Below are 25690 nucleotides of genomic sequence, written 5' to 3' on the forward strand. Positions count from 1 at the left end.
TTCAGATTCTGATAGGAAAAAGTGACAGGAGTAAATTTAAGGAAACTTGGGTCAGAAGTATTAAAATAATGTCTCTAGTGTGCTGTGAGGAGAAATGGTGTCTAATTTTACATTTACAGGGATATCCACATCCTAAGATGTCAGTGGGAAAGAAGGCTAATCCAGATGAAACCTGCTTTGCTAGGCTCACAGCACTGTGTGGTAAGAGTGGCCAGGCTGCTGGTAAGCTACTGCACTTTGTTCCTCATTCATTTGGCAAGCTTCAGAAAGCATTCTGCATCTCAGGGAGAATACTTTCAATGTCTTTCCTGACAGAGCTATTCCTGACCTCACCACAGAACCACAATAAAATCTGCTGCTTCTGCAGAATATTTCTACTGGATGTGCATTTTTTTAACAGCTATACATAAAATCCTTCTCACCTCATCCACCAACTTTAATATTAACAACTACCTTTCATTTCTGTCAGGTTTGTCTAAGCCAGAACTTAAGAGTATAAACCCAGTCCAGCCTATGTAATCAAAGCAATACTGAAGTTCACAGTGTGGAAGAGTTTGATTTGCCACCCATCAACTGAAGCTGGTGAAGAGAAACGCTCCCATATCCCACTGCAGGACCACACACCTGCAGTCACCATGCCTTCAGGCAAACTGGTCGGTTGACTTTGTGAGGAAAAGAAGCAAAGTTCCTAGAGATGGAAGGGAAAATAGATTTTCTTGAATATCAGCACTGTAAGAATACAATTAGCAGAAAGAAATATTCTATGCCACGATGGAGTCATGAATGAGTAGACAGTAATCCATGCCACAATCCAGGACCTTTATGGCCATTAAATACAGATTTTTGTCTCCTTTAGTCTTTAGGCAAGACCATTTGCAGCCTAATGACTTTGATTCACATTTCAAAATATCCAAGGACAGAAGAGTCAAAGCCACATCCCTGTGCGTGACTTCTTGCAGACAGCTATGCTCACTTGGCAGCTATTATCTCTCAGACCAGCTGGGTTGTGTTTTTCAGGGTCTCTGCTCTGGAGCCCTTCCAGGCTGTTGCATTTTGCTGGAATGTTTGTGGCAGAATTAGTCCAGGAAACTCCTTTCCTCAATGCATAAACTTCTGCCAGGGCACCAGTGCAACTGCACCTCTCTGAATAAAGGCCTGGAGCTGAGCAAGGCAGAAGCAGAAGAAAACAGAACTGAAAGGAAGAAAGGCTGATTAATGATTGATTAAAACTGTGGCAAACAGGAGCGTTCTTCACTGATTATGCCCTCCGTACTCTTTCACAGAATAGTTACTTTGTTCAAAGCCAGATCCACTGTTTGCCACAGAGCATTGCAGACATACCCATTTTAATTTCCAGAAAACCCTAAACAAAGCTCTTTGTTTAGAACTATTTGATACATGATCTGTCTTCATTAATAATTTCATGCCCAAAATAAAGTTCTGTAATCAAGTCCTTGCACTCTTTAATAGCCCTGAAACCCTCTCTCTAAAAGTTCTCCTGTTTGTTTTCCTACTGCATGAATTTGTCTCCTTTTCTAGAGTCTCCCCACTCCTTTCCAGCCCATTCTCTGTGCCACCCAGATGGGTGCCCTGGGAATCCTCCCTCACCTTTTTCTGGGGTGCAGGCCCATTCATTTTCAACACTTGACATTTTTTCCCCCACAGAAGACCTAGATACTGTCTTTCCTCTGTCTGTTATCCATGCGACTGTCCCACATTCCTATTCTATTGAAGATGGCCCATTTCCACCCACGGACAAATTTGTACAGAGAAAACTCTGGGAGTATAACACACTAGAAAGAGAAAAACATCCTTACTGCCTCCTGAGGATTCAGAATTACAACACTGTAAAATGACCCCACCTAAATCCATCTCTCCATACGTCTCTACACACCAGACCTCAGACTGTAACACAAGGAAAATGAACCTTTTTCCATCAGAGCTTTGGGAGCAGGAGCAGGCAAGGATGTGCCAGGCTCCCTTCTCTCTGTTGGAGGCACTCACCACATCCTGCAGCACCCACACACGTGCTTCTCAGCATTTCCTTGGCTCGAGCACACCTGTGCGTGGGGAATTTTTCATCACGCACCTACCCCTATTTGTCAACATATCACACCACCACATCTTAAACCAAGCCTAAGCTTACCTCAAACTTGGGGGTGCGCCTGACAGAGCAGTGAGGCACACCTTGCACACGAGGTAGCCACCCAATTACAATTTAGGCCCTTTTTCACCTTCTGTTTTACTAGTTTAGGCACTGTTTGACACCTGTTTAATGTTAATACAATGCTGCTTTAGTGTTTTAACACAGTGGGGCTTTCATCCAGTTTGGTTATGGAAGCAATACACAACTTCAGTAGATTCCCTTTATATCAAAACCAGAAGTGTAAGTCCATGTGAAGAGAAAATAAAGTACTCTACTTTTTTTTTTCCTTCTCTCTCTCTCTCTAACTGCATTACTTGGAGGGAAAACCTGTTAAAAAAAAAAAAAAAAAAAAGATGAGTGTGTAAGCACTTAAACTAACCCTGCATTTGTCACCAGAATCAGAGCTTTAGTCTTTAAGTAAGTGCAGAAGTTTTTCTGAATCATTAACACCAAATAAATGATCGTGAAGGAGGAAGAAAATGCATAAAAGCCCTCATTATATGCAAAACAGATGGAAGGAAGCTGCTTTGGGAGGCATCGTACTCTAAACCTGAAGTGGGAAGTGAATTTTTTATGTAATCCCAATGGCTAGGTACTGGTACTGGTAATGTTATTCTGAAGTAAAAAAGGTGACTTCTGTCTGTTGTTCTGAAATATTAACTAAAAAAAAATTATTTTATTTCTGCATATCCCACGCTGAGAACATATGCATGGGAAAAAAGCTTATACTCTCTATGCCCTTAAAACCATTACATTGTCATCTTCAAATGAAGATTGCATAGCACAGCAGGTGCCTAGAACACAGAAAGAAGTGTGGGGAACACAATGTTCTGAAGAAATCCTCATGGATACAGTTCTAGTCTTCAAAAATACCTCTAAAAAAGTTTTACAAGGTATCAATGGCTGGGAAAACAAAATTCTTTCTCACAATCAGAAGTGTTCCTATTTCTAGAGCCAGAGAAAAAATTTGAAGATTTACGAGGTTCACTTTTAAACTTTGTGGGTTGGGAGAGGTTTACATTTCAGATTTTTTTCAGGGTTGGAGCATTTCACTGGTTTTTAGTCACAATATTGTACAAATTAACTTCTTGTAGCAGCATCAAAAGCAAAGAAAATCCTGTGATTAATCTGCTTTTTTCCCCCCATGATAAACAAAGTGCTCCAGACACCAGACGTCAGTAAGGAACTGTCTGGGAAGAGATAATTTTAGAGGGCTTTGAAAAAAAGAAAGCAGCAGGGTGGTGTCTAGTCATGATAAGTTATTTTGAAAACAGACTGGATAGTGCTGATACTAGAGCATGATGACAGCACAAAACAATCTGGGCAAATACAACCAAAAGGGTAAATTGGGAACTTCATTGTCATTGCAGAGAACGGTGTGAACAACAAACACACACCACACATACTCAAGTTCATGTATATTAATGTCTTGCTGTGAAAAATGAATGGTTCACCTCAAAAAAAAAAAAAAAAAGGTGCTTTAGGGTCTTTTACTTCCATGTTATAATGAACCCTGGGCTAACTAAGACCCTGTTGATGTGTATAGAATTATCTCTGTCTGTATTCATGATGTTTTGTTTTCTCACAAACGCTCTACAAATCACAAAGACCTTTCTGGTGCTTCTTATGTTTCTGTCCATGGTATGGGGCTTTCTTGCATCACAGCTGTTTACAAAACAAGACTGGCTGAAGTTCAGTTTGGTTTAGAATGGAGCACAAAAATGTGCTTCCTGCATAAAAACTCTGTCCTATGTGTCATGGTTAGATAATATCAAGAGAAGGACTGAGTCACACTGTTCTTCTACTTTTACTGTAACTCCTCAGAATTCACTGGGGCTGCTCCTGACTGTAAAAAGCAACAAAATCAGGCCTCTCTTTTACAGGACTGTTTCCCAGGAAACTTTAGGAGTTAGGTTGCTAAATAAATAGCTGTGTATCACAAGTTAATTCATGCTTCCTCCCCCTCCACCCTGCCTCATTTCTTTAACAAAAAAGGAGCATGAGTGGAAAGTCAGACAGGGCTAATAAATCATGCATGATGGGGAGTCAGAATATCCAACTTCCCAGAGTTTTTCAATTTCAATTTTCATCTGTTTTACTTACATGGAAAACAATTCACTTAAATAATTTTGTGCCTGACTTAAAACTCTTTTTCTACTCAGAATTATTCTAAGTAGAAAAATTAGTCTATTCCTCTATACTGTCAGCAGATCTAGCTATCTATGGAAGGGCCAGGAAAAAATATTTTGCCTGTAATTCAGTATCTCCTTTTTATCTTACAAAGAAAGAGACTTCTCTGCTTCAGCCCTCTCCAACATTCAACATTTTGCATGGGTCAAGTACTTGTTTAAACATTCAGTATTGCTGTCCTTATTCTTCTCTGTACAAGTCTGCATCTGTAATGTATCAAACAAGGGACTGAGCAACGATTAATACAAGGGATGTGTGAGGGAAAAAATGGGCACTACGGTCCTGCCCTGCTTAAGAAGAAATCTGCAGAAGCAGATAACATCTGGCAACAACCTGTCTTCTTTGTGGGGAATGGTATAATGTCTCTAAAAAGACACCACAAAATGAGGCCCATGCTGTTGGACCAAGGCTTCTTGCCCTTCTCAAGATGCAGAAGCCACTTTATCTGCTCTTACGGTTGCATGTAGTTTGGGGGGGCAGCTGGGAGCACACACAGGCCAAACCAATTTTCCTGGCTTCTGCAGCAGCCCACACGTAGCCACCATCTCTTCCCAGCCCCTGGGGCTCCACATAGGTCCTGGTTGCAGGACAAGCAGAGTCCCCAGCCAGGACAATTGCTGGAAGCCTCGTGCTAGAACAATGTTCAGCCATGGCCTCCTCCCTGCGCATCCTGAACTCCTTCTGGAAATGACAGATGCTGAGAGTGCCCATCTGACCAACCCTGGAGCACAGAGTGCAGTAACTGCACAGCCATGGATTAGTGAAGGACAATGAGCCCGACTTCTGTGGCAATCACTGGACCTTCCACATCCCCACTAAATGTTCAGATTGCCCACGGGTCCTGCCATGTGACGGGAGAAACACCACATGAGGTTCTGCTCTCGTATTTACAAAACCTGAGTAACTCAGTCAGCTAAAACAACCTGGCTCCCTTGTTGTGTACAAGTTCAGGTTATAAAGCAATTTCTATTCAGCTCTAACTGTACAGATTCCACAGTGGTATTTTTTACGTTGTTCCTAATCAAGATGAACTCATTGGTTTTACTGTGTGCTTCATTTGGTCTTGTTTTTCAAACATGAGGAAAATATTTCTGGCACTTTTCAAAACTTTTGTGTTTTTTTCAAAGGAAAAACATATCTCTTCCTCCACTCTTAGGACATTCAAAGCATCCCTTTCCTTGTCAAAACCAGACATGGCTTACTGCTGAAACTTGAAAGGAAGCATGAAAATATTTTTCCATGAGAACAGGAGCCTCCACTTGGCCAGAAAAACTGTTATCTAAAGTGATGAGCTTTGGAAAATCTAGAGTCTGCATACAGGAGAAGGGAAATCCCATTCCTGTGATAACCATGCCTACCAACAGAACTGGACAGGAATGTAGATCTGGGATGGGCAAAATTTCCTTTTATAGATGAGATGGGTTTGGATGCTGGCCATGGTGTCCTTCCTATTAAATTGAATTTGCCTATCCCCTCATTACAAAGTCCATTCTCCCACAGAAACAACTGAGAAGGTTTGGTCTGTGTTGATGTTTTGGTACCTGATCTTTTTACAGGGTTTGACCTAGAGAAAATCAAACAAAGTATTTGCCAGTCCCACATTAATCCACCTCTCCAGTCTGTGATCAGAAGGTTTCTTTTTACAAGTTAAAAAAAAGACACAAAAGACACTGACATGTTTCTGCTTCCACAACAACCAGTCCTGGCCTGTGCAAGGAAGCTGCAGTTTAATTAAACCATTTTAAAAACTGATGCTGTTAAATTAATGTGAAGTCTTTAGGAGGATGGATGTTATTTTGCTGGAGTAGTTTCTACTGTTTTAACTGAAGTGGTAAGGAAGGGATTTAACCAAGATCAATACACAACATACTTCAACTGATATGTGTCCAAAAAAGGCATTTGCATCAGCATAATGAAACAGTGCAAGATTTCATGTAGACAAGACTCAGAAGAAAATGTAACTATATTATTCTTTGGGAATATCATGAACATGCCTTGTTTTGCCCTTGTCTGCTGTCAACACCTCCTCCACTGCCTCCAGGGGTCTGCTCCCCACTGCCTGACAGTTTTATTAACTACATCTTCCTGTCCTGTTTACCCTCAGGTACCCACTTGTTGGCAAGTTACACTTCTCTTTATCACCAAACCACCACCCCATTTGATGTAGATCTCAAGAACTGTACCTTCCTGCAGTTCTGCTAAGTTAAAAGGTTCCTCTTCAGGGTAGTTTCAACTTGATGTTCCCCAGATTTTCCCCTTTCCTCTATTTGCAACAGTAATAGTTACTCCAGCTCCAGAACACAATTGGCTGGGCTTTTCTCAGAACCCAAAATATATTATTTTCAGGCTTCTGGTGTGCCCAGTGCTGTGGAAAGGTCAGACTGGGACTATTCCTACTGGGAAGCCCATCTCGCTCTAGAGGGTGACATACAGTGAGTGAGAAAAAGTATAAAAAAGGCCATTTTGAACAGCTATTTTCTCAGCTTTGCATGAAACCCCAGCAGCTCTTGAGCTCGCTGGTTTACACTACAGAGTGGGGAATGTCCTTGGGAAGAAGGAAAAGGACAATCCTTACTCTTCTTACTGTTCTTGCTTTGTCCCCCAGAGGCCAGCATGGCCAGGCCAACACTGGGATGCAGATGCTGAGGAATTCTCTCTCCCCATTTTGCTGAGCCACCACTGCTGCTGCACTGTGAGCTGCAGGGGGGTCTCTGGGGATGAGGCACTGGGAAACAGTGCTGAAATCACAACATCCAGCCATTCTGAGCACACCAGGGCCAACATACAGGATAGGTTAGACAGAGTTTGGTACTGCACTGGCAGAACAAAGAACTGGCACTGTTGGCAGACATAATAACAAATGGCTCATTTCCATGCTGTTGAATCCATGGCAAACTTCCCAACGGAAGCAGCCTCTGGCTGCAAATGTGCAGTTAACAGCCCAGGTCTGTACAACACACTCTGCTTCCCACCAGCTGCACATGGCCCACAGTCCCCACAGGTAGCTGCAGTCAAAAACAAGCTGGAGCTGTTGAACACAGGAGAGTGCTCCCAGGTGTAGTAAATCCAACCATACTAAATTGTAGATAGTCCTCCTGCTTCTCCTCGGACATAAATCTTGAAGGTAAGTGCCTTTTTAACAGGAGGGAGAAAACAGGCTTGATTTCCCCTCCACGTGCATAACAACACTTAAAAGTGCAAGTTTTGGAACATCTTTGAGACAGAGTGGTGAGTTGAAGCAGTAGACTGCCTTATACATTTCAGTGCAAAAGACAGCAGGGAAAAGGAAACTAATTTTTGTGTCTTTAATTTAAGGATCAAGCAATTCAGAAAATTGGTCATAACTGGCTAATTTCCTCTTTAAACCCAGGTTTGTATCTTTTGAGTCTCTACCAGAAAATTTTCAAGTCTATTTATGACAAATGTAAGCCACCTTTATTTTTTTTTCTTCTTATCCTTTATTAGGAAGAGAGACTTTCCAACTTCTCATTATTACAAAATCTAAGGAATACAATACCCAATTCAATCTGCTGAGTTGAGATTGAAGAAATGCAAAAGCTGTGGACACACACAAGTTTAACTCTGCCCCCGTGTGTGCAAACATTAAAACACATCCATCCACCCTGGATCCTGCTCTAGTTTTGTGCTAAAGGGTGTGTTAGGTTGTGTCAGTAATAATATATGGCATCCACAATGACCATGAAGCTACAGGACACCTTTTCTCTTCTACACTCACATGTCTTTGCATTATTAAGCTCCTTTATGACTGCACTGCCTGCTAAAAAACAAGCCACAGTGATATGCCTGCTGTCCACAATAATAAAACAAGGAGAAGTGAAGAAAACAAAAAAAGAAAAGGCGGGTCTGGAATTTTACCCGGGGAATGATCCTGTTAAGGCTGGGGAGAAACAAGGACTTAATTTTACTTTTCACGTTTGGCATGCATGCCCTGTGTGAACTTCCCTGTTCTTCACTGTGCCTCACCTTTCAGCCTGAGGAGTGGTTACCAACACCTTTGGGGGGGGTGAAAAGGAACTCCTTCCTCTGCAAGCTCACACTAAGGTTTCTCCAGCTGTCTCACTTCATCAGCACACAAGGTGGCAAGGCTCCATCAAGGGGACTCCAGCCCAGGCCACCACCACTGTGGTGGGGACACACTGCTCCAGCCAAGGGCTCAGTCTAGAGGAATATCCAGCAACGAGGGAGCAGCTCCAGGAGCCAGGGCCCTCTGCATCACACCCTACCCTGGGACTTGTTTACTGACACTTTTCAGCACACCCCCAAGCTTTACCTGTGACAATCCTGGGCCAAAGTGCCCAGGAATGAAACCTGGGCACTTTCACTGAATGAAACCTTCTCTCTCAGGAAATCTGGGGGGGAAACTGCAACAGGGTGTCAGAACACCTCGGCATATGGCACAAGAGAGACACGTGGACAATCCCTGGGACAGGGCAGGGCACTGCAGGAGCTGATCCCAGCAGAAACACCAGCCTGATCAGGACACACCTGCCCTCAACCCTTATCTTTTGACAAGGGAAAGGTCTGCAGGGCACACCACTGCCACACCCCAAGTAATTGCCTTATCAAATTTTAATTTATTTCAGCTTTCACATTAACCTTTGCGAGCTGAGTGTACAAAGCCACAGCCTTGTTTGCTGGATATGGGAGGACCCAGAGCACCAGTGACACTCCAGCATGGTCCCCTGCCCTGGCCAATGAACACTGTTAAACCAGCCAGGGAAGAGGCAGCTGTGGTGAGTCAACCAGGAGGGAGTGCAGGACCATGGCAACCTATGTGCAGCTAAACACCACTGCCAAGATGCTCCTCGTGGGGCTGGGCACCTGGGAGGTAAGAGCTACAGAGTAAAGCACCTGTACTGCAGAGTTCCCAGGCACAAAACTGCAGGGCCCCTGGTCCAGCTCTGGAGAGCTGTCCTGGTGCCTGGGGCTCTGCTCTGCCCGGCTGTTGGGCTGAGCCTGAGTAGGAGTGGAGCTACAGATAAATGGTTGGAGGTTGATTTCCAACCCTGGAGTCCATGTTTATCACTGCAAGAAATAGTGTTCTTGTAAAGGAAAAAAAACCCCACCAACCTGGACTGGGGCAGGGGGGGATTGCTTTCCCCAACATGGTTTCCCTGGTTTTATTTTGCTAGAATAAAGGCCTTTAACAACCACTGTTTTGAGATTCTTAATATTTATGCATTTTTTCGAGTCTGCAGCTGGGCAAGTAAAAGCTGCGGTGAGGGCTGCCATCAATGCCAGGTACCGCCACTTTGACGGTGCCTACGCGTACCTGAACGAGAGTGAGACAAACCAAGGAAGATGCTGTGAAAAGAGAAGACCTATTCGTTGTCAGCAAGGTAAGGATCCAATGATCCTGCAGCCTGGAGCACAGCAGAGGGAATGCTTTGTGTAGAGTATTTGCCTAGCAGGAAGGTAAGTAACAAACTTTATGCTGTAGGATAAAGCAAATCATAACAGAATTCAGGTCACTCCTGATGCATGCTTACAGCTTCACCCCATTCCCTAGGGAGAGTTAGGAAGGATACAGTGTGTCTGCACCCCGCTGTGGTGACCCCGTAGTCCTGGGGGGATGGATTGATTAATGCAAGAAAAGGGAAGCAGGAAAAAGCAGAGTGGACCAGGTAGCCCCAAGCAAGGTAGTGATGCAGAGGTCAGAGACCACTGAGTGTAAAGGGCTGATAGAGGCAGAAGCAGCTTGCTATTGACAGCCTGCTGATGCTAAAGCGCAGCAGGGCACATGGGCCTGTCACTGCCTGGTGCTTGTTCCAGCAGCTGGGCTCAGAGCACTGCCAAAGGGGTGTCCCTGCCATGGGAGGCGTCGTTCTGGGCACCTTGAGACGCTGTAATCTGCTCAGCACGTGTCCCAAGGAAGGTGGGGTGGGTGGGTTTTCTTTCTTAATACAAAAATCAGGCTACTTAGCTGGAATCTGGAGTTACTTCTTACCTAAGTAAAGGTTGGTAGCAACCACTCTTTGTGGCTTGTCTTATGCCTTCTTGGCTTTGCCTGCTCCATGCAGTGCAGAGTTCTGTGCACGCTCAGGAACAACACTCAGATACACCACTGCCTCGAAAAGCCCCCTACTGCCAAGGCAGACCCTGGGGAAAAGGGGTAGCACAAATGATGGGTGAACTCATGGAACCAGACTGGCACCGACCCTGCCCCCAGAGTCACAGGCCAGGCCCAGCCCAGAGCTTGCCACATCTGAAGAGCACTGGGATGGCCTCATGCCACATCATCTTCCAAAGAACAGGGAGCATTCCTGTGCTGTGCAGGAGAGCACCCAAGAGCATTAACCAGGAGGTCACGGTCTGCCCTGTTTTTGTCTCCAGCTGTGGTGCACCTTTCACGAGAAGCCTCTGGTGAAGGCAGCCTGCCAGAAGAGTCCTGCCAAGCTGAAGTTGGATTACCTGGATCTCTACCTCATCCAGTGGCCTTTTGGCTACAAGGTATGGTAGCAGCAGGTCTCATTCCTGGGAGAGCTCCTCAGCAGTGCCAGGAGCACTTGCAGCACCACTGCTGCTCTAGAAAGAGCCCGTGCCTGCTGTGCCAGCACAGCCCCGGTGCTGCCCACCCTGCTCTGCTGTGCCCTGATCCCTGCCCGAGAGCGCTGCCTGCACAGCGTCCTCTGCCCTCCTGATAATGGAGAGGCAGACCCAGCAACAGGGTCAGGCCTCTGGCTGCAAGCAAAAGCTGTGCCTCTTTCCCTTTCCTTTACAAACCCAAGGCGTGCTCTTCTGAAAGAAAACCCCCTGGGACAGAGAGGTGCAGTTTGCCCCCTAACAGAAATTCTTTCCTCTGCAGGTTGCAGACTCACACGATGCAAGTAAACACTTCCATTTCCCATTTCTTTCTTTGATCACCAAATCCTTAATACAGTACAGATTGAGCTGACCTTGCCTGTAGGAGCCTTAGTGTTGTTTCACAGACTTCGAATTTCAAAAAGATGATACCTATCAAAATCTCTATTCTCCCTCATGCTTTTGAGCTCAGCTCCATTCCTCCAATATTGTTTTAGTTAGCTTTACGTGGACAAAGCTGTCAAGTGAAACTGCACAATATTGTGGCATTTAGGTAATTCCAATAATTCAGAATACTTTGGCCATACTGTCTAGTTACAGGCCAGGCTGTTCTAGTTTTTTTACTACAGCAATTTCAACAGTGAGCCTCCCCACAGGACATCTGTCAGTAGACGCACTCCAGTATAAATGTCTGGGTTCACAGGGCCAAAGTCAGTCCTCCACAGCTTTTTAAAAACACCTAAAGAAACTGTTACTCGGACAATACTTGATGTGAACTCATGTAAGACTGCAGAATATTATTCTGTAAGTTACCCACTTCCCTGCATGCACTTTGTGGATCATCACTTCAGAGGGTCCAGCAGAAACACCTGTCTTTATTGGGATAGTAGATGACAAAAATGCATGAACTAAGAAGTGACTGAAGAACTAGTTAAGCTATGGTGAGAATTACTTAATTTTTTTTAAATGCAGTATTAGCTTTAGCTCCTTACATCCCTGCTGGGTGACTGTACACAGCTAAATAACCTCTGTGTCTCAGCAGAGGTTATTTCAAGCCTTTTCTCTCTCTCTAACAGGCTGGAGAGGAATTGTTTCCCAAAGATGACAAAGGCATGGCCATACCTAGCAACTGTGATCTTCTACAGACGTGGGAGGTAAGTCCAGCCAGAGCAGAAGAGAAATGTTCTCTGTCCTCATCAGTCTTTGCCATGCTTCCTTTACCTTCAGCAGTCACAGAACTGTTGTCTTGCTCACAGGAAATTAGCTGGAAAGAACATAAGGCAGTACAAAATAGCTTTTCATAATGGGCATGTTTAACCTGTCCCTGGTTACTCCCATTCTCTGAGTGTCTTACTTGACTGGAGCTGCAGAAGCATTTCCAGTGGAGCTGCACACCAGACTGAAGCTAGAAAAAGTTCACTGTGGAGCAGCAGCTGCACAACTGTTTTCACCACAGTTCTTGTGCCTTTCTTGAGTTGCTCAAACAAATTTCAGACAAATAAAGACATTTTTAGGTTGATGTCTGGCCTATAATGTGTGGGACAGTCCTCCAATGCTTGCACAACAGTGGATTACTGAGTATCATCATTCTTCTCCTCATGCAACTCAGTGGGAATTTCTACACACTCGGGAAATGAGAATTTGGGCTTGAGTGAGATGGCATTAATGTGCCAGCACCTGCTTTTCCCTCAGAGAACTTTGCAACTTTAAATAGTTCTTTTGTGCTGCTCGTGGTGGGAAACAAGTCACATTAGGAAGAACATCATCCTGAGCTGTCTGGCACACTGGATGATGATTTTGCTATTTTAGGCCATGGAGGAGCTGGTGGACTGTGGACTGGTAAAAGCCATTGGATTCTCCAACTTCAACCATGAGCAGATTGAAAGAATCGTGAACAAGCCAGGACTGAAGCACAAGCCTGCAAATGTCCTGGTGAGCTGCAAAGTGAATGCAGGTGACTGGTTTTGTGGGATTATAAAGTCCAATTACAGTGGAATGAGGAGATACTAAAAGGGCAAACAGAATAGATATAGGATGTACTTTAAATCCCTCTCCACGGATATTTCAGAGTACAGCACTTGGATGCTCCTTTGTTTTTTTGTTTTGTTTTTTTTTTTTTTTTTTTATCACCTTGCTCAACCACTGTTTAAGGATGCTGGAGAAGTTCCCTGAAAACAGTCTTTCTGGAATAATAAAGAACCCAGAGATGAGCTTTGTGAACTGCTCCCCCCCCCCAGCAAAAACTGCATAAGCACTTTGTATCAAAATAGGTGGTTTTAGTACTAAGGATGGGTATTATCATGCAGGGCACTGTCAAATTAGGGAAAAAAAAAGCAGCCTCTAATTGGACTAGGAGAGAATTTAGGGAACATAACAATATTGCAGCAGTTCTGCCACTGTCAGACTCTATTTTTGTGCTGGCAGATTGAATCTCATCCATACCTCACACAGGAGAAGCTGATCAAGTACTGTCAGTCCAAAGGGACTGCATACTGTGACTGCATACTGTCCCCTTGGCTCTCCTGACAGACCATGGTAAATTTGCTTTGCAATCTGCCAGGGAGCTGGTGGGGGTGATGACTGAAGCACTGAGACTACACATAACACCACTCATTTCTTATTTAAACACAGATTTCTGTTGCTGTGCTGTATCTTTCTGTGGAGGTTTCTTGCCACTGATTTGTTTCCTCTATGTAGGGCTAAGCCCGGGGATCCTTCCCTTCTGGACGACCCCAAGATCAAGGAGATTGCAGTCAAGCACAACAAAACCCCAGCACAGGTGGGTACTCCTTCCCAGTGTAGGAAAACAGAGCTCCAGAAAGGGTAGAATCTCTATAAATTGTGGCACTCCTCTGATTTTTCCCTAACAATGCAGATTTTTTTATTATATTACCTCCAGGACACACTATTAAGTCTTAGGCCATCAAAAAGATTTTTGACCACCTTCAGATGTGACTTCACCTCTCAAGTCCTCTTGCAGAAAATTTAAACCTTGCATAGACTGCTAAAATCCTAGGTGCTAAGAAAAGGAATGGACTGGCCCAAACCTGGATGGGAAGGGAGGTTTCCTGTGAGGCTCCACCGCTTCCCTCTTTGCTCTCCAGGCACTGCAGCCTGCACTGCAGGGCCAGGGATGATTTGAAATGCAGCTCTGCAGAAGTGGGGATAGCTCAGGGAAAACAGCAGCTGGAACAGGAGGAGGGATTCAGTTGTCTCTTTTTGCAGGTTCTCCTTCGCTTCCAGATCCAGAGAAATGTGATTGTGATTCCCAAATCTGTCACCCCAGAGCGCATTGTGGAGAACTTCCAGGTGAGGGATCAGGAGTGAGCCTTCAGGGCAGGCTTGGCAGTGACCTTTTATCACCCTTGCCATGGTCTCCTGCACCAAGAGGGCTGGGCTTCTTCCTTCTTAACTACACTTTACTGAGTGTTAACCCAGGCCTACTTCTTGAGAGTTTAATCAGCAATCCTTACATGATATTCTCTGTTCCATGGCTTGTGGATGGAAGAGCAGGCACAGCTTGCTTGGACTCCCCACACAGGAACATGCCAGAAATGTCTTACCTAGAATTAGCAATGATCATAAAACAGTCCCTTATGTCTATAAAACAAGTTGTTCTTCATAATTCAGTGGTCCATGTGTGAAAATAAATTCTCCAGTGTGGAGCTGCTCTTGTATTTCTCTTTGGTTTGTTCAAAGAAGTGATTTCCACTTGTATCTCTACTTAGGTGTTTGACTTTGAACTGACTAAAGAGGAGATGGCAACTATTCTGACCTTCAACAGAAACTGGAGGATCTGTGAAATGAACGTGTAAGCAATGCTGCTTGTTTTCTTCTAATTCTTTAATTCTGAATATTCTTTACAAGGAATTTTGTGTCACAGCTTCTAGGTAACATGAAATTCAATTTTTTAAAAAATCACGCAAACTCAAACTCCAACTGGTTTGTCCCCAAAAAAATAACATTTTCAGGAGAGGGCTTAATATTTTCATTTTAAAAACAAAACAAAACAAAATTTAAACCAAACTACATTATATTTTTTAATTCTTAGTTTTCAGGAAACTCTCTTGAATTACAAAAAATGGGTTCTGAATGTTCAACTCACCTCTGTCTGTACTAGAGAAAGGAGGACATGCATCTCCACCTATTCTTGCTGTAACTCCGTGATGCAGGCCTTCCCTTGGTGGTTCTTCCATGCACACAACATATCTCTACATCCCAATTAGATCATGTGTGAAAACAACATGCGCACTTTCATTTCTTTCAGGCCCAAAAATCTCAAGGAATACCCTTTCTATGCAGAATATTGAAGGTGCTTGTAACATGGCCTTCACTAGACCTCTGGTGCCATCTGCCCTGGTGCTGCCAGTGAACACATGAGATGTTTACCCCACAATTTGGCGTTTTTGGAAGAAGGAAGGAGCATTTCCTACAGCACCACTATTCACTGGTTGCTTTCAGCCTTGCATCAGCAGAAACCCGATGTTGACAAACGCTCCCCACAGATCCACAATTTCATCAGAGGTGTCTCTATTTTTAAAAAAAAATAACTTTAAAATGCAAAAACCTAATTGGTGGAAAGTTTTCTGTCTGCTGTACGAAAAACCGAGAACCCTCCCACCCAGAGATGCACAGAGGGTTGGGTTGCAGTCACCTGCACTGTGGGAACACAGATCCTGCCTGGGACACTCAGCATTTTCCCCTGCCATCCCTCAGCACCCACCTTGTCCCCTCCTCACCAGCCACAGCCCTGATTTTAATAGACAAATACAAGAATTATCACAGATCTTCCAAAAAAACCTCTTGAGAAGACACAGAGAGATTGGTGGGACCTCAGAGGATGCTCCTGGCTTGATCTGAACTCCGTGCAAGAAAGAGGCATCAGATTTAAATCTCTACCCCCATTTTATTCCTGCCTTGACAACCATCTGGAAGTTGAACCCATGCACACCATGTAGCAATGTAAACATTCTGTTCCAACATATACTCTTTTCTCAAAGGCCTTGCCATCATCTGGCAACCCCAGCCACACCTTCAGGACAGAAACAAGTGTCACCTCCCAGGTATTGGCATGGTCTGGGCAAGGCCTCACACAAAAAAAGCAAAACACAAAAACTTCTGCCAAAATCCTCTCTTAAAACACCAAGGTGTCTCTCATGGCATGCCTTAGGAAAAACAAGCACCAGCCTTCACAGGAGAACATGAGTTCACAGAAGAAAGTAGAGAAAGAGCAAATTGCATTTCTCAGCCCTGCTCTCCTACATGGTTAAACTGCGATAATACCACATCCTGCAGAGGACAGCTGACAGCACTGCTAGAAACCTGGGGGAAGATTAAAGGGAAAACTAATTATCTTGTCTGCCTTCAGTTAAATGAAGCAGAAAAATCTTGGGTGTTTGCTGTGGGAAAGGCATCCAGAGAAAAACGCACCACTGTACGTATTTCAGATTTATGTTTGTACCTGAAGGAATTCTCCGAGTACAAGCAAACAGCAAAGCCTCGCAAGCAGCCCTGACAGGCTATTATGGAGCAGTTGGAGGATCCTGTTGATAAATTAATTTATTTTTCATTGCACTTTCAACAGCCCATCCGCACAGCATATTTTGCCTCTCCAAATTTGCGAAGTCAGTTTCTAATGTGAAATTAAAAGGTCGCCCACCGTTTATTTCTACACTTGTGTGTTTCCTTCTGAAATACAGTCTGCACCTCCCTAAAGGCAGATGAGAGGCAGAGGGACAACGCGATCGTTGTGACATTCGCTGTAAACTCAGCGTTCTTCTGTAGTTTTGAAAACACACCAAAACACCCTTTCCCTCAGCATCTAAAAGAAAGTGATTTGTACTGATCATTTCCAAAACTGCTCGCAAACTCGCCCCAAAGTGAAAGTGTTTGTCCCGTGTTGGTGTCACTCTCAGGGAACCGAGAGGGCATCGGAACACCCGGGGACATGGCACAAGGAGGACACGCACGGACACCCCGTGGCACAGGGACAGGGCGCTGCAGGAGCTGATCCCTGCAGGAGCTGCTGATTTATTAAAGAAACACGGATATTGATCTAGTACCGATATCCAACTGTGACGGACAAAAACTCTCTAACAGTTTGAAGTCAGAAAGTGTATGTTTATTGCGACGCCGGGCAGCGTGTGGGATAGCTCCCAAATACACACCGCGCCCCTCAGGTGATTACAGAGTCCTTTTATCCATACAAGTATTGAATACCCAAAATACAAATACATATTCATCATTCTGGTACATCTCATCCTCGCTTTGTATGCTAATCAGTTCAAAAGCTATTAAGCATGCGTAGTTTGTGCCTTGAAATGGGTCAGTGGTCCCTTTCCTGGGGAGGGGTCCCAACATGAGGAAGTAAATGAAGTCTTCCTCATTCTGACCATTCTACCTTTTCAACGCAAATATGACAAATGAACCTTGGTAGAGCTCCCATTCCCTGTCTTCAATTGGTTTCAGAGCAGAGGAGGTCCGCAATTGCCTTTTGCTCCTAAAAGCTCTTTGTTAGTTTCTATTTTCTTCATTACAAACCCAGCTAACTGAACGTTGTGTTGACAAGCAATTATTAGTTAACTACTAACTCTTAACTTCATCAAGGCCTTATTTTAATTAACTCTAGTAAGGCTTATCTCTAACTAAAATCTTAGCTCCTCTAAAATCTCTAAATCCCTTAAAGTGTACGTTTCACTGCAGCCGGGCCGGGACACCCTGCGCTCAGCCCGGGTCCTCCCGCGGGGAATTCCGCCCTTCTCCCGGGAGCGCCCGCCGCGCGCCCGGCCTGCGCGGCACGAACCGCCCCGCCATGGCCGCCGGCGGGGCCCATTGGCTGCCGGCTCCGCCGCCGATTGGCGGGCTCGCGCGGAGTGGGGGCGCTGATTGGTCGGCGCGGCGGGCTCGCGCGGGGCGGCGGCGCTGATTGGCTGCGGGCGCGGGGCAAGCATGGCGGGCATGGCGGGGTACGCGCGGCTCGGGGCCGCCGCCAGCGCGCCCCTCATGGGGCTGGGCACATGGAAGGTGAGGCGGGCTCCGCTGCGGGACGGGGCAGCACCCGGGAATCCCTCACCGAGACCCGTCCGGCCCTTTTTCCCTTTAGTCCCCCCCAGGGAAGGTGGCAGCTGCGGTGACGGCTGCCATCGATGCCGGGTACCGCCACTTCGACTGTGCCTATGTGTACCAGAATGAGAAGGAGGTTGGGGAAGGGATCCAGCAGAAAATCAAGGAAGGGGCTGTGAAGCGAGAGGACCTCTTCGTGGTCAGTAAGGTATGGATCAGATGGCCATGGATTATGGACACACCGGTTCTACCTGTGGTGTTTTTACAGTAGGAGCGTCTGTCTAACATGGAACGTAGTTAAACGTCGTAGCACTGGAGAAGTTTGTAATGAAAATGAGTTCATTCTGATGCTCTCCTCTTGTTTCCTATGCTGCCGCACAGCCCAGACCTCACTGCGTGTGAAGAGCGCTGAGCTGGCCTCATTGCATACCTCATTCCAAAGAACAGGGAGCATTCCTGTGCTGTGCAGGAGAGCACCCGACAGCTTTGACCCTGGAGGTCACGGTCTGCCCTGTTTTTGTCTCCAGCTGTGGTGCACCTTTCACGAGAAGCCTCTGGTGAAGGCAGCCTGCCAGAAGAGTCTTGCCGACCTGAAGCTGGGTTACCTGGATCTCTACCTTGTCCACTGGCCTTTCGGCTTCAAGGTACAGTAGCAGCAACGCCCTTAACTTTGCTTCTTGTGGCTGGCTTAACAGCCCAATAATTGTTCTGGCTGACAAAGACAATTGCCTGCCTGCTATCTGTGCCAGCATTTCTCTGGTGCTCAGCTTGACCCTGGCTGTGTGACTCAGGCTCTTGGTCTCTGCCTCAGAGGCAGTTGTTTGTGTACCCCTTTGATCCTGGGAATGATGGCCTGAAATCTGGAGAAACTAGAGGCAGCTCTCCCAGCTCCAAGCATAAGACAGGCTGCTTTCCTTTCCTCTTGCAAATCCAGTGTGTGTTCATCTCAAAATCATCCCTTGTGGGAACGAAGATTGCTTTTTGCTGCTTCCCTGCAATTTTCCTTTGTGTGCTACAGAATCAGAGAGCAAAAGAAAGCATTTCTGTTTTCCATTTCTCTCTTTAATCACCAAGTCCTTAATGCAGTACAGATTGAGCTGGCCTTGCTTGTAAAGGCCTTAGTGTTGTTCCACTGAGATAGGAATTTAAAAGGTGAAGCTTCTGTGAGAGTGTTTAGGCCCCCCCCAAGATCAGTGAAGGAGTTGATATCTGAGTTTGAAAATTTCTTGTCACAGCCTTTCTATCCTCCTGCAGTCTGATCCCTCCCCATTCTACCTGTTGCCTTTGAGATGCTGATCTTTTTTGCATGCTTTATTTTAACTTTATATTAACAGAGCCATGAAGATGAAACTGTCTCATGGTGACAGCAGCAAACAGTTGCTAAACACAGTTCAGTCTTGGCATCTTTTCATAACTTGTACACAAAGGCTCTTCCAACTTTCCTAGTGTTGGTTTGCACTGAGTGTTGTCATGGAAGAACTGTCAGTACACACAATAGATCTTTTCAGTAGATCTGGTGTTGTGTGGACCAAAGTGTTGCTGCCCCCCTGGAAAAAGAGCAAAACAGTTCTTCCTAAGTGGGAACTAAAGAACAGCCCCTGAAGGGAGCACATATGAGACTGGAGGCTGCAGCTCTGACTGGTTTGTTTCCTTCCCTGTGGGTGTTTGGGTGAGCCATCACTTCCAGGGGTCCACCAGAAAAACCTGTTCTATGGGGAATGGTCACTGGCAAAAATGCCTTAAATTCCTTCCACTTCTCAGAAGTGTAGACAAGAATTAGCACTCTTGCACTAGAAGTTTAAGGTATTGTGGTTATGAGCACTCGAGTGGACTTGTCAAGAGGTTTTCAAGCACTTTCTTTGTCACTGACAGGCAGGAGAGGACCTGCTCCCTGTAGATGACAAAGGCATGGCTATCCCCAGCAACACAGATATTCTGCAGACCTGGGAGGTGAGTTGATCCCGAGTGGAAGAGTCACATCTTCTGTCCTCAGCAGTGGTGTTGGCTTCAGCAGCTGCAGAATGTGCAGCCATGCATGCAGAATTAGTTGGAAAGAATTCGCAGAAGCGCACGGTAGCTTTTAAAAATGTGCTTCCCGTGAAGACAAGCAGAGCATGTCAGGAAGAATGAGTTCAGTCACGTCTTACCCACTGCATACTGACTCTGCTCCTCTTTCTGCCAGGCCATGGAGGAGCTGGTGGATGCTGGCCTGGTAAAAGCCGTTGGAATCTCCAACTTCAACCGTGAGCAGATTGAAAGAATCTTGAACAAGCCAGGACTGAAGTACAAACCTGCAAATAATCAGGTGAGCTGCAGAGTGGCTGCAGGGGAATACTTTTCAGGGATTATAAAGTTCTGATTACAGTTGAATGAGGAGGTGGGAAAAGGGAGAACAAAGTAGACACAGCATGTACTTTAAATCCCTCTCTCTGCATATTTCTTCATACAAACAGAACCAGAATATTTCCTTTTTGTCTCATCTTGTTGAAACACTAACTTTGGAGTGTTTTCCTAGGAACCATTCTCTCTGGAGGCATGAAGAATCCACATATGAGGGATCATTCTGACATAATGATTGACTCTTATAAAGCCTCTGAGAAAAAAAATCCAAAAATCACATAAAAGTTGGTGCCATATAGAGTTATAGACTTGTCTTGTCACATAGGCCTCCTGCAGGGTGGGGTGAAGGCAACCTGTAATTAGGAAATCAAGATTCAGAAAAGCCTCTGGAGCAAAGGAAAACCACAGTAGTTTTACAGCTCTCAGTCTGTGCTTCTGTGTTGGCAGATTGAGTGTCATCCATACCTTTCCCAGGAGAAGCTGATTGACTACTGCCATTCCAAAGGGATCACTGTGACAGCATACTGTCCCCTTGGACGTCCTGATGGGTAATTTCCAAGTGGGTTCATGTGATTTATGACTAACTGAGTAATGGTGCAGGTATATATATATTTTTTTTTTAATTAATTAATGGGGCTAGTTAGAATCTTTCTGAAGTGATTCTGTGTCGTTTCATCCTTTTCTCCCCCACTTTGTCTAGTTCTAAGCCAGAGGCACCTAATCTTCTGGATGACCCCAAGATCAAGGAGATTGCAGCCAAGCACAACAAAACCCCAGCACAGGTGAGTAGGTGCCAGACAGTGGATACCCCTTCCTGTAACACAGCAATTTGGGAAACTATGTCTGAAGAGAGGGAACAGCCTCTGTGGTGTTACCTGTGAACAATGCTGCTTTTTTCTCTTGTAAACAAGCAGTGCAGGCTGTCCACTCTGTGGCCTCCAAGATATGCTACTACTAACTCTGGCCATCAGTCAAGAACGTATTCTTGACTCACCTTCAGCTGTCACTTCCCTTCTCAAGTCCTTTTGCAGACAGGAAAGTCTTGTATATAGTGCAAAACTCCTGGGTGCTAAGAAAAGGAATGGACTGGCCCAAACCTGGATGGGAAGGGAGGTCTCCTGTGAGGCTCCACCGCTTCCCTCTTTGCTCTCCAGGCACTGCAGCCTGCACTGCAGGGCCAGGGATGATTTGAAATGCAGCTCTGCAGAAGTGGGGATAGCTCAGGGAAAACAGCAGCTGGAACAGGAGGAGGGATTCAGTTGTCTCTTTTTGCAGGTTCTCCTTCGCTTCCAGATCCAGAGAAATGTGATTGTGATTCCCAAATCTGTCACCCCAGAGCGCATTGTGGAGAACTTCCAGGTGAGGGATCAGGAGTGAGCCTTCAGGGCAGGCTTGGCAGTGACCCTTTATCACCCTTGCCATGGTCTCCTGCACCAAGAGGGCTGGGCTCTTTCTGTCTGTCTGGAAGTCAGGGCTGCAGTGAAAAACTACAGTGAAGAATAGACAGAGCTGTTGGAAACAGTGTGCTGATAAAACTATCAGGCACTTTACATGGTGTCTCCTGTTCTTCTGTTTCTTCCCTCTGCCAGTAGAGTCTGGATTTATTTTCCTTTCCATGTTTCATGAATCCATCACTTGTACCCAGCATCTTTTCTGATAAGAACTTGTTCTTTAATCTCGTGAATCTTGCTTCTGATTTGACTTGTTCAAAGAAGTTAAATCCAGCTGGTTTTCTCTTTTTAGGTGTTTGACTTTGAACTGACTAAAGAAGAGATGGCCACCCTTCTTAGCTTAAACAGAAACTGGAGGATCTGTGAAATGGTCACGTAAGTGACAGTTTGTGTCCTTCAAACTCTTACATTTTCAATGATCTTTATCCTGATCTCACAGGAACTGGTTATAGCTGTTCAATATGGGTATATTTTGAGATCTGAAATAATTTTGGGGATGAAGCATCTGTTGTTATACTTCCACTTTATTGACTGATAGGCGAGGATAAGTCATGCTGTGTATTCATTGTGAATCCATTCTCCAGGAAACTTTGTGTGCCTGGAATTCCAAAATGAGAGTTCTAGTTGATAACTTTGGCTGGGTTGATATGGGAGAAATGAGCACTAGGTGGTTTTCAGTTTTGGGTAATTTTTTTCTGTGGGGTATTATAAATTGATATCAGCTCTTACACAGTGGGTTGTGGTGGGGAATGACCATCTGTTTTGCAGTACAAAGCACAGCTGCTTGCAGATAGGCACCAAGACAGGCAGTCTTGGCTGCAAGACCACAGAAACTGCTGCTGTCTCTGTAAGCAGTGTGAATTTTAACTCTCTGTCTAGAAAGTAACTTGGTCCCACCACTGTTCAGTGCCTGAATAATAGAAAAAGGCTGGAATTGTTGGTCCTGTAGGCTGTTTCTATACTATCAAGTCTCTTAAGTTCATTCTGCAGTTATTCAGTTCAGAGCCAGCTTTGAAGGCTCCTCTGTACACCCACTGTTGTTCTATACAGCAGTAATTTTAGCCTTGAGTAATCTTTCCTCTTTGATTTCCTCCAGGTGCAAAAACCACAAGGAGTACCCTTTCAATGCAGAATACTGAAGATGTTTTATTCCTGCCCTCTCTCAGGCCCCCAGGGTTTAATGAGCTTCAACCATTGCCTCGAATTGTGCACCATGTAGCTGACACACTGTATCCCTCTTCCCAGCTAAGGCACAGGATATGTGTTCAGTGACTTTGGGTTTTTCCTTTGGTGAAAGGAAATTGTACACTTCTTCTGAAGAAAACAGAACATATGATAATTCTTATTACATGAGTGTCTCTGCATGGCTGAAATAGCAAAGGAGAAAACAGAAGAGGGAACTAGCAACTGATTTTTATCTACTGTCTTGCATCAGCACCACTTAAGGCTTCAGGGTTAAGGATGTGTAAGTGCAGGAGAAAAATCCATCCTGAATAATCACATAATCACTGGCTGAAGGTAAACGACAAAATTAACTCCTAGAGAACAGCCCAAAGCTTTCTAGAAAATAAGAATGAATGGGAGAAGTGTCCAGACCTATAGATGAATAATAACTCATACTGGGCCTTATTTCAGTCACTTTTTTACAGGCTGAAACTGGACAGAGATTGATGTTCAATTTTATTCTTGACCAAAATAAAAATATTTTGATTACTGCTGGTTTGGAAGTTCTATTCTAATGTGCTGAGTCACTGGGACAGGTCTCTGCTCACTGTAACCATGTGATTGAGTAAAGTTTTCCCCTGACAAAAGGTGGTGGAGTGTGGGAATCCAGGGCGTCCCTCTGGCTGCCGTGGAAGGTCTGGGACCCTCGCAGGGGGTCAGGAGCCCCCCTGTACAGAGCCCCGAGAGACACTGTCTCTGATCTCTGTCCATGCAAAAGATTTTTCAGTCTTTCAGGATGAATTACAAGCTCTGAGTGTTTGATAAAAGTAGTAATTAGTGTGGCACGGGTGCAAAAGTAGAATTTTAGGATTCTAGGTAAGGGGTTCAAAGGAGGCAAGATGGAGGAAACTGGGTGTGCCTTGTCCTTTTTCTTCTTCTTCATGCCCTCCATGTCTCACTGTGGTGTTGGCATTTTTCTGTTGGTTTGGGCTGGGGACACACTGTTCAACATGGGTGATAGGTATTGGCACATTATTGTAAACATACCACACATAGTTTTTGGTATATAATGTTTGTAACATCCCACTGAGGGGCACGCTGTCCTGCGAGACAGACCTGCTGCAGGTCAGAGAAGAAATATTTTAGATAAGAAAGAATAAACAACCTTGAAAACCAGCACAGATGAATTACGACTCCTTCTTTGGCAGCGGGGCTGAAAGACAGAGACTTTCTACAATCTCAGGATCATTTAAATATCACAGATCCCAACAGTGGAGGGTGCAGGTGAGCCTGGCTGGGCAGTGCTAGGATAGCTGGGAGGTGTTGTGACAGTGTGGCAGTTCAGGTGTCTGTATGTCCATGTGTGCCTTGGGCTGGTGGGCACAGGGCACCTGCAGAACATCTGCATTCTGATCCATAACATCCACACCAGAACAAGCTGTGGTCTCTGGCAAAGGCTCGTGAAGTTTGAGCTGTGTCTTGAGCAACTTGAGTGGTCAAGAGACTTCCTCGAGAACATGATTAACAAAAAACAGCATTTGTGAAGGTTAATAGTAGTGGAGCCCAATGCTGACTTAGTGCTCATGCTGTACTACTATTTAACTCAGTGTGCAGTGGGTGAATACTCTTAGACAATCTCGATCTACTTGCACTGTACATCTTTGGGTTGTAGGTGTGAGTGCATGGATGAAAAGTGCTTGACAGATGACAAAAAGGCTGAGAGACTGTCACAGCAGCATCAAGAACATGCCATGATTAGGAGCTAAAATAACTGGATAACTGATACCATGAACCATGACTGACCACACAACATTCTTCTTTAAAATAGCTGCTTTCTAATTTAGCCCTACAAAGGAGGTCACTTTTCCTCTCTGGTTATCACAAACTCCATCCCACCTTCGGAGGATACCCAGAGCCCACACTGTAGCTGTGGGGGCTCGGGGAGCCGCAGCGCTGGCCCGGCCCGGCCCGGCCCGGCGTTCCCCCGGTCTGCGGGGCCGTGGCTGTCCCGGGCGGGCGGGGCCCGGGACGGGGCGGGCACGGCGCTGCCGCCGTTCCAGGGCCCGGCGGGCGGCACCAGCGGGCGGCATTCCCGGCTGGAGCCATGGCCACCTGCGTGCAGCTCTGCACCGGGGCCAGCATGCCGCTCCTGGGGCTGGGCACGTGGAAGGTAACGGGGGCAGAGGGGCGGAGTGCGCGCCCGGTGCCATCTCCTCCGGAGGGGTCCGGAGCGCTCGGGGGTGGGCAGGGAGCGGGGACAGCTCGGCTCGGTGACGCGTCCCCGCCGCCGTCCCCGCCATCCCGCCCGGGATGCTGCCGGGGATGCCCTGTCCCTCCGGTGGTTTCCGCAGGCACAGCCCCGGCGCTGCTTTTGAAGCCGCTGTCCCTGTCGTGCCCTCCGTCCCTGCCGTGCCCCCCTTGCCGCGGGGGAGAGGCGACGCTGGCGTGTCCCCAGCCGGGGAGAGGCGGCGGCTCCGTCCCTGCCGTACCCGCCAGGGATGCGCGGATCCCACCCATCCCCTGCTATCCCGACCAGGCTCCCGCGGCTCCCTGGGCCCCTCTCCCTGCCCCTTCCCGTGCCACTGCACTGGAGCATTTCCGTGCTGCTTCCGTGCTGTGTAATCTGGGCCAGGTCCCCGGGAATCATCCAGTAACAAGGTATGGCTTTAGAAGACCATTCATGCATTTCGAGCAAGTTCTGACAAAGAGGTTTTCACTGTTGTTACGATGACTACAAAACCACTGATCTATACAAAGCCTAGAGACAAACATTGCTGGATTTGTGTGAACTAGA

The 25690-nt window shown here is 45.8% G+C and overlaps 2 protein-coding genes across 2 annotated transcripts; both read left to right on the forward strand.

Annotated features, from left to right (window-relative positions):
- The first annotated feature begins 8962 nt into the window (after positions 1-8962).
- LOC137474892 (aldo-keto reductase family 1 member B10-like) lies at positions 8963-15447 on the forward strand. The gene is given in 12 exon segments (XM_068191959.1): positions 8963-9185; positions 9549-9643; positions 9645-9696; positions 10691-10807; positions 11956-12033; positions 12689-12811; positions 13304-13369; positions 13371-13414; positions 13577-13658; positions 14105-14188; positions 14608-14690; positions 15147-15447. Coding segments are annotated over 12 exon segments (933 nt in total). The 5' UTR covers positions 8963-9119; the 3' UTR covers positions 15190-15447.
- Positions 15448-17782: 2335 nt separating this feature from the next.
- On the forward strand, positions 17783-23446 carry LOC137474890 (aldo-keto reductase family 1 member B1-like). The gene is made up of 10 exons (XM_068191957.1): positions 17783-17902; positions 17982-18149; positions 18469-18585; positions 19814-19891; positions 20124-20246; positions 20729-20829; positions 20982-21063; positions 21557-21640; positions 22025-22107; positions 22829-23446. The coding sequence occupies exons 1-10, from the start codon at positions 17828-17830 to the stop codon at positions 22869-22871; spliced, it is 954 nt and encodes a 317-aa protein (XP_068048058.1). The 5' UTR covers positions 17783-17827; the 3' UTR covers positions 22872-23446.
- Positions 23447-25690: the final 2244 nt, after the last annotated feature.

This window comes from Anomalospiza imberbis, chromosome 5 (genome assembly GCF_031753505.1).
Source record: "Anomalospiza imberbis isolate Cuckoo-Finch-1a 21T00152 chromosome 5, ASM3175350v1, whole genome shotgun sequence".
NCBI lineage: Eukaryota > Metazoa > Chordata > Aves > Passeriformes > Viduidae > Anomalospiza > Anomalospiza imberbis.